The sequence below is a fragment of the Lampetra fluviatilis genome, chromosome 41, assembly GCF_964198595.1.
Source record: "Lampetra fluviatilis chromosome 41, kcLamFluv1.1, whole genome shotgun sequence".
NCBI classification, from domain to species: Eukaryota; Metazoa; Chordata; class Hyperoartia; order Petromyzontiformes; family Petromyzontidae; genus Lampetra; species Lampetra fluviatilis.
The window spans coordinates 10251035-10264397 of record NC_136315.1 but is presented as its reverse complement, the minus strand read 5'-3'; the positions used below and the strand labels follow the sequence as shown (position 1 = coordinate 10264397).

At 53.0% G+C, this 13363-nt stretch overlaps 1 protein-coding gene across 13 annotated transcripts in view; it reads left to right on the top strand.

The window, feature by feature from the left end:
- LOC144946545 (uncharacterized) overlaps window positions 1-13363 on the top strand; it is a 229135-nt gene that overhangs the window by 145932 nt on the left and 69840 nt on the right. For all 13 annotated transcript variants that reach the window (XM_078875543.1, XM_078875536.1, XM_078875531.1 and 10 more), the window contains 4 exons: window positions 3422-3600; window positions 8008-8100; window positions 11830-11964; window positions 12567-12680. In XM_078875543.1, the coding sequence (XP_078731669.1) occupies window positions 3424-3600; window positions 8008-8100; window positions 11830-11964; window positions 12567-12680 (519 nt within the window). In that variant the 5' untranslated portion in view covers window positions 3422-3423. The remainder of the gene's footprint in view (window positions 1-3421; window positions 3601-8007; window positions 8101-11829; window positions 11965-12566; window positions 12681-13363) is intronic.

Below are 13363 nucleotides of genomic sequence, written 5' to 3'. Positions count from 1 at the left end.
CGTCACTTTATTTTCACCGTTGTGGCCGTTAGCGTGAAGTCCACCGAGGTTGTGAGCGAGTGGCGCGCCGTCTCGGTGAAACACAATCCCAGGGTGCCCCGATGAGCGCGGGATCTGCTCAACAAAGCGTGGGGTGTGTGCGTGCGTGTGTGTGTGTGCGTGCGTGTGCGTGCGTGTGTGTGCGGGTGTGTGCGTGTGTGTGCGGGTGTGTGCGTGTGTGTGCGTGTAATGGACGTGCCCATCTGCTGTGCCGCGGGAGCCTTCTTCCGTCGTTGCTATTTCGAGAACCTGCATTTTTCGTCGACGCGCAAGCAACGCACGGACGGACATGTGCGTCAGTGTGTACGTCCCTCAGTGTGTGCATCCGTCAGTCCGTCCCTCGAACTTCTCGTGGTGCCAGTGCTTGTGTGGTCAGCTCGGGTTGGTGCCCCCCTCATCGCTCGTGGCGCCGTGCCGTCCGCATGCCCCCCCCCCCGCCCCCCTGCCACCGTGAGTTTCTGCGCTCACTCTCTTCTGTGTCGCTCGCTCGCTTCTCCGTGCCAATCGCTCTCCATTACGCTTTGCCACCATGTCTTTCTGTGTCGCTCTCTCTCGCCGTGTCGCTCTCTCTCCATGCCACTTGTTCTCCCACTGCGTCGCTCTCTCTGTCGCTCTCTCTATGTTTAGCTCTTCATCTCTCCGTCACTTTCTTTCTGTCGCTCTATGTTGCGCTCTCCCTCTCTCGGCATGATTCTCCCTCTCACTCTGTGTCACTTTGTCTCTGTGTCACTTTCTCTCTCGCCCGGCACGCGCGCTCGTGAGCCGTGTGCTGGTGTGCGTTTACTCGCCCGGTGCTCACAGCCGCTGCTGTACGTACGTGGAGAGCGGCGGCGCAGTGATTGGCGCGCTGTGCTATTCACCTGGCGACCCGAGTTCAATTCCCGCTCGGTGACGACGAATATCTGAACTGGTCACGTGCATCTCCTAGGTCGACTCGGCCGTAAATGAGTACCTGGTGCTCATTTCCTTCCTGTGAAAACTCGTGATAGTTCGGCGATGAATGCCAAGATGAGGGATTGACCTAGGGTGTGTTGTTGTAGGTGGAACAGAGAGTGGATGTGGTGTTTTAGGAGGTGTGTAAACATCCGCGATTTGGGGAGACAAAGGCGGCCGGGCGTGGTGTTGGCCACCTACCCCTCGTGTGCCGTGCCGGCCTTCGTTGGGTGCTCACAAACATCATTGCCCCAGCAGTCTGATGAAGGCTACACGGGGGGTGTATGTGTGTACATTGTACGTGTACAGCCTGATGTCAATCTACTGTCGGCCATTGGCGATCATTTGACCGTACTTCACCACTTTGGTGAGTATGGGTTGGTAAAGGAAGTGTCCAGGACCAGTTCGGATATCACTCGCCAGTGACGATTGCAGCTCCTGGACATGAAACCCAAACCTGTGTAGAGATGGATGTGAAGGTACATGCAGGCATGTAGATCATATAGACAGATAGACCCACGGAAAATGTTATGAACTTGTAGCTTCAAGAGAGGATATTTAGTATATACGATTGAAAATATAATATTGAATGAGAACACTTGTTTCCACATGGCAGTGTGGGGAGTGGTAGTGTTAGTGCGCTGCACTGCGAACCCGGCGGCCCTAGTTCGATTCCTGCTCCCAGCCAACACCGGTGACGATTACCTGAACCGGTCTTGTGCTTCCCCTAGGTCGACTCAGCCTCAATTGATTACCTTGTGCTCGTCCATTGTCACGTTGTATTCCGCTCTATTGTACTGTTGTGTGTGTGTATGGGCGTGTGAGCAAGGAGCAGAGGTGCAGTAAACGTGCACTGTGCTACCAACCTGGCGACCCGACTTAGATTCACCGTCACGGCCAGTGTCGGTGATATCTGAACTGGCCATGGACCTCTCCTAGGTCGACTTAGCCTTATTTCGCTATCCCGTGCGGTGTGTAAACATCACCACAGGGAGACAAAGGCGGCCAGGCATGGTACTGGTCACCAACCCCCTTCGTGTGCCGTGCTGGCTTTAAAAGGCGCCACTCGCTAACAGAACTGGCCCCAACAGTCTGCTAAGGCTACACGGGGGAGTTTTGTCTTTGAATAGGGGTGGCACAGCTGTTCCTGCACGACACTACGATCCCATTGATAACATCAGTGCCAGTCTCTATTTACACCTGCCCTGATCCTCCCATCATTCTACTCAGCCTTAAACGAGCAAATATAAAAATTAGCCATGGGGAGAACAAGGCCGTGGGGGGCCAAGGTGCTGGCCGCACCACTATCTCGCACGCCGAGCCCACCTTAGTCGGTGTTCGCGAGCGAGTATGGTCCGTGAGACTAAATGGGGGGGGGGGGTTCTGTTGCGTGTGCCGGGCCGTCGTGGCACATTGTGGCACATTGTGGCGATGACGACGGCGTTATGGAGCCGTATTGTGCAGCGTCGAGGTACGCCATGTTCCTCTGTGCAGCTTGAGATGGCCTCAGCGATCTGCCCACTGAACACTGAAAAATGCCAAAGATTAATTTCCCACCATTGCCCGGTTAACGTTTTGGAAAGTTACCGACATATTATGCGGTGAGATGTTAACTACCTCGCCTGATATAAAGGAGGTCGTGGGTTCGATCCCACGACCTCCTTTAGAATCAATATGCATTTAGAGAATTTGGCTGCTATAAATTTCCAAGTGCGAAGCCACTTCGTTGAGCTGCCATTTGTGGTCGGGTCGCTTCCAAAACGTACGTATGTTGAACTTCTTTCGCACCGTACATAGCCAACCGTGCTAATCGGAGGTGCTCTATACGCAGGCGTTATGGCATTGTGTGCGTGACTGTCTCACAGTCGGTTGGATTTGACGTTCACTGCCGTGAATAGAAAAAAAACCTGTTTTGCTAATGTGCACGTGTCCCTGTCTTTCTGGCCACATAAGTAATTAATCTGAATGGGGTCTCGCTTCATCAAAATGTTGCGTAAGAATTTGAAATATTCAAGTGCCCTGTTTTTAATCGGTGTAAGGTACCTGCCATATCATGCGGCCCTAAGCCAGCAGTTGAAATTCCATATTCCTATGGTGGGAGCAAGTATATTCATAGGATAACCGTTGTTGGCGTCCCCACAAAGTGTTAGCCAGTTTAACAATCCCAGAGGGTTTATGGGCTGTGTCAACCCCCAACCCAACCGGGATTTGAACTCTCAACCTTCTGAGTGCGAGCTGCTTGCTCCACCACTGAGCCACCTGGCCGGATCTGTTTTGAATTATTCTGCATTGCTCCGCGCCGCGTTGCCCTGCGCCGCGTTGCCCTGCGCCGCGTTGCTCCGCGCCGCGTTGCCCTGCGCCGCGTTGCCCTGCGCCGCGTTGCCCTGCGCCGCGTTGCCCTGCGCCGCGTTGCCCTGCCCCATTACAATATCTCGCCGTTTGTGTGTAGGCATGTCGTGGATGCGGAGCCTCTTTCAGCCGGGCGGCGGGCGGCCTGGCGGGGGGCGCCCCGCGGGCTCCACCCTGCGCAGGGGCCACCTCCTGGGCAGCGTGACGTCGCTGGCGGCCGCCAAGGGCCTCCTCAACGAGCCCGGCCAGAACAGCTGCTTCCTCAACAGCGCCATCCAGGTGAGGAGGAGCGAGGCGCCTCGGCTTTCCCAGGCTGGTTACCCCTGCTGCTGCAGCCCCACGTCTCGGGTCTCCGTGGCAGGAAGCCGTCGTCACAATAATCCAGTCGGGTGCCGTCGTCACAAATTTCCGAAAGACCGATAATTTTTGGTGCAACTACTCTGCTTACTATTTAAACCGCCCTCCTGTCCCGAACGATACCTGGCCATCACGCAGGGGGGGGGGGGGTGGCCTTGTCTCTTCAACGTGGCCAGTGATCGTCACCCATTATTTGGGCGATTTGTTTACCTTTCTCGTATTTGGCACTCCTATTGTTGTAACATCCTTATGGATTTCTCCAGTATAAATAAATATTCTGATTCCGATTGTCCACTCATATATCGCGTGTGTCAGACTTGGGTCATCAGTGTTGTCTTAAAGTGTATCCTTAGGCGGCTGTAAGGGTACATGGGGCGCCTCAAAGGCGAGATGTTAACTACCTCGCCTGGTATGCAGGAGGTTGCTCAAAACGCGTCGCACTTTCGAGGCAGAGTCACAGAAATGGGGGGAAAAATCGGAATCTCAATTAAATAGCGTGAACCTCAGACTGGACGTGCGCCTCGCTCGTCTGTTGGCTGTGATTTTGTCCCTCTGAAAGTCGGGCCAAAATGATCAGAGGCCCTCGCCGGCCACGCGTTTTAAATGCAGCATCCTCCACTCCAGTCTGCTGCCCCGTCTTGATGGGAGGTCTCTCCTTCTCCCCTGCTGTTAGCGCTGTCTAATCAGCTCCACACTGCCAACCCTGTCCCCCCTGTTTGAAGTCCCCTGTCGGGATTCACCGCTCGTTGACGTGGAGACGAGACAGTTTTTATCATGCCGTATGTTTATTGTTCGTTTTCTGACATTACGAATCACCAGTCGGGTGCCAGCTGTCGTGTGTCGCGAAGTGATGAGACGCGTACTCCCGTGGTTCCCGTAGCCAGCAGGGTGTCGCAATCACGGTGGGGACTCGTGTCGGAAAGCAAACTCCACCGGCAACACACGGTGTTTGCTTGCTGCCCGCACGCAATTTCCCGTTTCATTCGGCTCGCTCGTCTTCGATAAGGAGGCATTGGATGTGAAACTAGAAAGGCGTGTGGACACTTCGCGCCATCGCCAGCGCTCCTTCACGGCCCCCAGAGGATGTTCGTCGCATCGCTACCACTGGATGGAGCCTTCGCAGCTGGACGTTGCAAATTGATTGACCGATCATATAATTGCCGTCGTTCTTGACCCCACCTGAGCACATCGACTCGTTTGCACTTGAGAAGCCCGCTTGAATTTCGGGAGGATGGAACACGAATTCACGCCGGGCCCTCTCTCATTATGAGCCTGAAGCTTTCTAGGCCCAGCATCAAGCCCTTCACCAGGAATAGATATTCATTAGCAAAATAGAAGAGGTTTATAAAGAATAGATATTCAGGAGCCTTGTCCAATTATACGGCCACGCAGGAGGTATTGTATAAAAATGGAAATATCGACGAGGGACGAGATGATTAATTAGGTTGTACGACAACGACCTTCGACCTTGCTAAAGCAAGCCCGCTGTCGCTGATGTTGCAAACTGATGCGTCTATTTATGCGATAACTCATCTGTTTATGGCTTCACCGCGTTCTTCATGACATCCCCGGCGCTCTGCTTTCTCGTGGCACCGATGCCTTTGGGCAAGTTTTCGTGCACAAAGGTTCCCCCGGGGGGTTTAGCAGCAGTGGGAGGATTAACTTGGAGACCGGTGCGGTATTCGAGCGGTCGTCGCGCTCGCCGCCGAGCCAGCTTGCTCTCGAGCGAAGAGATTGATTCACGCGGCGGCCTGCTGAGGTGCCCAGGGAAGGGACACGGCACGTGGACCCCTGTGCGGAGGTCTTCAGAGACCTTGCGATGATTAATTTTTATATATTGCTGTGGAAATAGTGTAATTCTATTAAAGTAACAGAGTACATTTTGTACTAACACGCACTGATCTGTGTAACTATTTTTAAATAAGTTTAAAATCAGCAACTGAATTTGGTGATATACAAGAAAATAATAATGCTTGCTAGCTATAATGCCATAATGATAACAATAATACTGCTGCCACTGTTTTCCATATTGTATATTGAGAGGGCTGGTGGCACACTATAATGTAGGTTTTTAGGTTAGTTATGTCGTCACATCTACCCCTCGATGTAAGGATGTAACAGGAGGATTTCTCCACAAATCTGGCTCTTGCCTGTGAAGCTGGTTGTAATTCCAGGCAAAACGTCGTACTCAGATTGTAAATGTTGTGGCTTGGCTCTCCAACACACCGGTGTGCTGTACTAGTGACGAATTGGCACGTTCTGTTTACGTGACAAACCTTACTAGTTGGCTGTGTCGGGTGGTGGCAGGTTTAACGACGCATTTATATTGACGCGATCTAACCCAAAACCTCTATTGTGGATGATATTGGTCGCGGAAGCCTTTGTGTTAAACCAGTGGCACGGTAGTTCACTGACAGCGCTGTAAACCCGGCGACCCGCGGTCGATTCTCTGTCACGGCCAACGTCAGCGACGCGCGGAACCTGAACTGCTCCGGGGGGCCTCTCCACCAACTCGCACCGACCGTAGATCTCCATAGAGTCGGAGAAGACTCATCCGACTGAAATGGAACCCATACACCTACGACGATAATTTTAAGTGAGGCATAAAAGCTCGGCTCTGAAAGTGATTTTCAAAGACGAGTGGTGTCGATGAGAGGGCTATGCGTGGTCAGTGGGTTGCACGCAGCACCCAGGTAAATTTGAGTGACTTGTCTCGTTTGTGTGTGTGTTGAACTTCATTCGCACCGTACTTAGCCAACCCTGCTCATCGGAGGTTTGCTGGGGAGTCGGTCAGTCACGTGTATAGGTTCACGTGAGAGTTGGTGAGTGAGCCAGTGGGTGGCTGCAGGAGTCGCCTCGCGGTGAATGTCTGAAATTCCAACGGCGAGTGATCAAAGCGGGCAGTGGCATTTAATATGCGGTCCGTGGTTTGAATTATAGGTTCAGAGAGAAGGTTATAGACTTTTACAGATGGACACATGGACTCATGCAGACACCCATAGACTTGTATATAAACCCATAGACTTGTATGGAAACCTACAGACTTGTATGGAAACCCATAGACTTGTATGGAAACCAACAGACTTGTATGGAAACCCACAGACTTAAATAGGAAAATAAATTAGCTGACAGTCTCTCCATCACATATCTGCTTCCTCTATGAAAGAAAATAAGATTATTTTTCACACAATCCATCAACCGCATGGAGTTCTCGGAGTGCATAATTTTAGCAGTGTTGATAACAGTATGATAAAACTCTGGACCGGTTTCGACATATAGTGTCTAAACTAAACTAAAACTAAAATCTAAACGAAGTTTACTTATCGTGTTGAAATTTCTATCAGCCAAGTACTCTAAACGCATGTTTCTAAATGTGGAGGGAAAAACCGGACAGACCCGAGAAAAATCCAGGCAGAACATGCAAACTCCAAATATATACGGGCGTCAGGGTTGTGATTGAACCCACGACCTCCTGTATACCAGGCCAGGTAGTTATCTCGCCACTGTTGGCTCCCACTGCTTGAGCTGTTTTTGGTGCAAGCTCCTACAATACTCTCAACGCAAATCCTCTCTTGTCAGCAGTCAGTCCTCCTTAGAATGGTTCAATACAAGCAGAATCTGGACCGTTTTTTTTCGGCACACGGTGCCCCACCGTAGACGTGTGAAAGATCGAATCGGGCAGTGGCCGCCACCACCGTGGCCAATGGTTTGGCGACCGCAGTCGCACCGCGGGCCCTTGGTAACTGTCAGCCGGCGAAGGATTAGATAGCAACATCTGCCGATGGGCGAGTATGACCAATCAATAAATCTTTCTTTTACGTGTCAATAATCGCCCTCAACAAAGTGAGGCATCGGTGTGCACGTGACAGCAGATTGCGAGCGGTACAGGGGGCATAGAGCAGCAAACGGGAATAAAGAAAGAAATCCGTCACGACCTCGGCGGTTAACGCCGACTGGGCAAAGTAAATCGCAACCGCGCGTGGAAATAAAGTGCAACTGTGCGCAAATAATAGCATAAGAAAGGTAAGTAGTAAATACAAGTAATAATAAGTAAAGAATCGGGGGGTTTTTTCCCTTCTTAAATTTTAGATTTTCTAGGAAGGCAAGTCCGCATGGGTGTCAGACCAAGGAGATCACCAGTGTGATCGGTGCCTCCGAGCGGTTTGACGTGTATATATAAATATATAAAAAGACCCGCGGCACAAACTCGCGGTAGATAATCATTCTGCTTGCTGTGGGTATTCTCGGCGGATACAGCCGTTTGCACGCCGTGTCGGCGAGGCAGTGACGCGTGTGTGTGGCGGTGCGTGGCGGTGCGTGGCGGTGCAGGTGCTGTGGCAGTTGGACGTGTTCCGGAGGAGCTTCCGCCAGCTGTCCGGACACAAGTGCCTCGGAGACTCCTGCATATTCTGCGCTCTCAAGGTGAGGCTCGGTGAATTCCCCCTTCTAACTTCATCGGAATTCATCACCGGACTTGCTTCAAATGGACCGCTGGTTTTATTGATTTAAATTTCTATCTTCGATCCAATTCCATACTATTATATTTCACGCATGTCCAGCTTTAACACCTCATCCGAGATCCAAACATCGCAACCTCCAGACTTTGACATCAGCAGGCCGATGCGCACCCCCCCCCCCCCCCCCTTCGTAAAATGTTAAATTAAAGCGGCAAGCGACAATAGCGCATTTGTGGCCATGCAACCCCAACTATGTACACTGGGTAGCAAACCCGTAGAGATGCATAGACATACATTAAAGACAAGGCACAGCAGTGTGATTGTAGCTATGCAACCCAAACTATGGACCCATTTAGTAAACCCACTGTAGTCTGCGCTCCTTCAACGCAGGAGGAGGAACAGCACAACGGCACGAAATCTCTCTCTATCGTGAAGCCCTCTCATCATGGCCGGCAAACATCGACGTTGGCATTCACCTCCTGAGCATCTTGCTGCTGCTACCGTGCACAATATCATAATAAGAATATAGTTCATGTTCATGGCGACCACTGCCATGCTCTTTGTGAAGAGTTGAATGCCATCTGGGGCCCATGCCTAGAAATCTAAAGACAAAGATCCCCCATGAATCCTTAATAGACGGTTAGGGCAAGTGCTGTTAGTGAGCACCTATGAAGGCCGGAACGGCACACGAGAGGGTGGGTGGCCATCACCACGTCCAGCCGCCTTTGTCTCTCCAGTGGCGATGTTTTTACACATCGCACTAGGTACTCTATTGAGGCTGAGTCGACCTAGGGGAGGAGGCCCAGGACCGATTAGGATAATTGTCACTGGTGTTGGCCATGAGCGGGAATCGAATTCGGCTCGCCGGGTTCGTGGCGCGGCGTGCTAACCGTTGCACTCCCGTTCGCTCCCCACACACACAAAAACACACATGCGGGCTGTCCCGAAGAGTCGCCATACCACCGCACAGCCCCGTCACGTGACCCCCAAGCCACCGTCTTCATCGTTAAATGCCCAGGCCCACAGCCAGGCATCGATTTGTCAGTCTCCCTCAGCGGGGACAGATTTGTGGGTTCATGGACCCGGTTAGCAGTCTCCGAGTGTCAGCTCTTAATAAGTCCGTCTATTATGAAACCCGCTATTTAACATAATTGACCAAAGCCGAATTTTCATTCGTCCTAATCGCCATTAAAATACAAAACGAAATCTTTTTTTTTATTTTACCTGGTAAGGCCCACTGAGCTGTATCGCTCTTTTTCAGAAGCGACCCGACTACAAATGATAGCTCAACGAAGCGGCTTACCACGTGGAAACTTCTAGCAGCCAAGTACTCTAAACGCATGTTTCTAAATATGGAGGGAAAAACCGGACAGCCTAGAGAAAAATCCACGTGACCATAGGCAGAACATGCAAACTCCAAATATACAGGCGTCAGGGTTGAAATCGAACCCACGACCTCCTGTGTACCAGGCGAGGTAGTTAACATCTCGCTACGGTGGTGCCCACTGCTTGAGCTGTCGAGATTTTTGGTGCCAGCTCCTACAAACACACACGTGTGTGTGTGTGTGTATGCACAGAATGGACGGACGAATACATTTATGGAGGGGGGCTGAGGGAGTGGGTGGGAGAGAGGTGGGGCGGGGACAACGGCCATTGTGAGTTTCATCCTTTGTTGGCCTTTGACCTCTTGAAATGAGCACCCATCACCGGGCGGAAAGAACCTATCAGTCTTCCCGTAAAAGAACCGCCGTCGCCTCCCCCAACCCCCGCAAGAAAGCAAAAAAACAACCCCGTTCCCAAAACAGTTTTAAGAGGTACGGCATTGGAGAGTCGGCACGCCGAACCGCGCCGTTACTCACTCGCGATTGAGGCGCCGCGGGGCGAGCGCCGTTCATCGCTCGCGTCCCCCGCGCTGCCCCGAGCTCGGCGGCTCGTGCCGTTCGTGCGTGCCCGGCGCCGAGCAAACTCCTCGGACGACCCCAACCCCCCCCCCCCCACTCGCAGCCTCCTCCGTTAATTCGGCCACGCGGGGAGTTGGATTTCGCCGTCGCCCGGAATTGGTCGGCATCGTTCGGATTCGAGTGTCCCTCGGAGATTGTGCACAACCCAACGTGGGGTCGCGGTCATATCACTTGGTGGCACTTCCCCGATTCCATGGCAGCGATCAGTCTTGTCAGTGGGTGAAGATGCACTGGTGAGTTTGTACACAGTGGTACCGATTGTACTGCCTCGGAGGCAAGAATAAGGAATAGTGGTCAAGAATAGCGACCGAGTGGCAGTGAAGGGATGGAGGGCTTCAGAGAGGATGTCTGCCGAGCAGTTGGAACGATGAAATCAGCTCGTGTGCAGGTGCTTGGCTGGATGGCTTGAGGAGACATTCATCCAGTACTGGATTGATCATGGGTGGTTATGATGATGATGACCCTCGAGATATGATGGGTCTGAGTCAACACCCGACCGGAGTTTGAACTCTCGCGATCTTGCGATCACTCTGCCGCGGTGCCCGTCAGATATTTACAGAATTTGTCAAGCCCTCTCGCACGGGAGGGCACACTGTGTGTGTGTGTGCTTCCCCACACGGGGTGATTGATTTAGCAGGGGAAAATGATGGCTCTGAGCTGCGGAGGGACGCGGGGCAAGACGTGTGAGTTAATGCACCTGCCGCTGCTGCTATCAATGGCACCAAGGACACCCGAAGTGTCGACACGGCAGCCAGGGCCGCGCTTTGTTCACGTCTTGGCTGAAATGCGGCACGCTCTGTAGCCTTGGTGCACTCCAGAGGATATTGCTCTGAGCTCCGGGTCATCGATGCGAGTGCCCATGCTGAGTGCTCAACTTCCCTCTGCCAGAGCCAGCCAGCCACGGGGGTCTTTGCCTCCGGTTTTTCCGCACGCTTGGGGCGCGTCTCTCCTGTGTTTTCTCCGTCCTTGGATTTCTGCAAACATCTCCGCCTCGTTACCTCCTTGTTCCCTCTGTTAGTCTTTATCTCTCTACCTCTCCTCCTCCCTGTGTCTCCATGGCTATCACACTGTCTCTTTGTGGGTTTATCTATATTGTGTCTGTGTTTAACAGCGCTTGCCACAACAGTCTGGTAAAGGCTGTATGGGGGAGCTTTGTCTTGGTCCATCTATGGGTCCGTCTGTTGTCGTCTTTCTCAGCTTGTCTCAAAATTTGTCTGACCATCCACATACCAGTCTCTTTTTCCATCTGCCTGTCTGCCTGCCTTCCTTTCCCACGGCGTAGACGTCGTCTCTCTGTACATTTTCCTGTCTCTGTCTGTCACTTGCCTTGCTCACCTTGTTTGTAAGTTGCGCAACATTACATAAGAATTCTGCACCCATTCCCGTTATCGTGAAAGCGCGTCGTGTGAACACGCGTTGACCGAGGACTGGTACAGCAAGAAGTATGCCTCGGTCTTCCTAGTGCTGATGTTCGTGACAATGCGCCGGCCACGCAGTTCAGATCGAGTTGTCCTGAGGCCCTAAACCTTGTTCCATTCACATTTGCCATCGTCGGTGGTGCGCGTGGGTCAGGGGTCAAACTCGGATAGTCACTAACCGCTGAAACACTGCTCTCCCCACCCACCACTCTCGCACACACGTATGCACACACACACACGCTCACACGTATGCACACACACGTACACACTAACAAACACGCGCAATGCCACACACACACGCGTGTGCTCCCCCAGTCCATGTTCAGCCAGTTTGAGTACAGCGAGAAGAAGGCGCTGCACTCGGACGCGCTGCGCTCGGCGCTCGCCGAGACGTTCAAGGACGAGGACCGCTTCCAGCTGGGCCTCATGGAGGACGCGGCCGAGTGCTTTGTGAGTCCCCACTCGCTCCCCCCGCCTCGCTCCCCCCGCCTCGCTCCCCCCGCCTCGCTCCCCCTGACTTGACGAGAGAGACGGCAGAGCACCCGGGAGGTCACACCGGGTCATCAGCGACGGCCACCGCTCCCGTGCCGACATGCGCGTGGGTGGCCGAGCTGGGCCACGGCCCCATCGCCTGTCCTGCGCAGTGCTCTCCGTCGGCCACTCGATCTGGTCAGAGGGCAATCCTTCACTTCCTCCTCGCTCCACAATGTGCAGCACCGTCCGCAGTTGTCCGCATTTACACTCCGGGCTGACCCCCCGGACGGCCCACCGGGCCTCGTTGTTGGCCGTGCAGCGACGTTGAACATGGTTCAGTAGAGACCATGCAAGGCTCTGTGTCTTTGCATCTCAATTGCTGACCCATCACCCATGTCTCCCCCGTGTCCAGCGTAGACTCGTGTCACTGGACACAGGGATCCGGGCGATGCGACCGAGACGCTCGGAGTGGGTGGACGATGCAGGGTTGTCGGCGAAGACCTCAGTGCATGTGGCAGTGAAGTGACTCTGACGCGAGGCCTATGGGTGTGCGGCGCCGTGTGCCCTCCCTCCCGCAGGAGAACCTGCTGCTGAGAATCCACTTCCACCTGGTGGGCGACGTGCGGGAAGACCTGTGCACCGCGCGCCACTGCGTCACGCATCAGAAGTTCGCCATGAACATGTTTGAGCAGGTGAGTGCGGGGGAGAGGGGACCTCCTTCTGTGTTGGGGCCTTTGCGTGAAAGTTTTGGCGCAGCGTGGAACTTTTGCCCCCTATTAGTGTGATGCCAAGCTAAACTAAATGAAACTATTTTTATTTCACCAGGTAACTGTTTTTATTTCACCCAAGTAATGCACATTGAGCTATTAGTTATTTTTCTAAAGTGACCTGGCCACAAATGATGGTTCAACGAAGTCGCTTATCACGTTTTAGCCAAATACTCTAAAACGCGTGTTGATTCTAAACATTGAGGGAAAAACCAGGAGGCAAAGGTGGTGTGGTGCTGGTCACCCACCCCTCGGGTGCCGTGCCGGCCTTCATAGTTGCTCGCTAACAGCACTTGCCCGAACAGTCTGTTAAGGCTATACGGGAGATACACACACGCACACGCGCTGGCTTGATATGGGGGTTTAATCACCATCATCATCATCGTCCATGATCAATCTACTGCTGGATAAAGGCCTCCCCCCAGGCCCTTGTCTCCCCCCCCCATCCCCTGGTGGGGCCCACAGGGCAAATATTACGGTTGTATTATATTACGCCCGTCATGATTGTTGTTGTCGTGCGTTGTGTCACTCGGCACGTGGACTGCACTACCACAACAGCCCGCGGGTCATCCAAAGCCCTTCTGGAGGATTGCAACTTACTAGTAAAA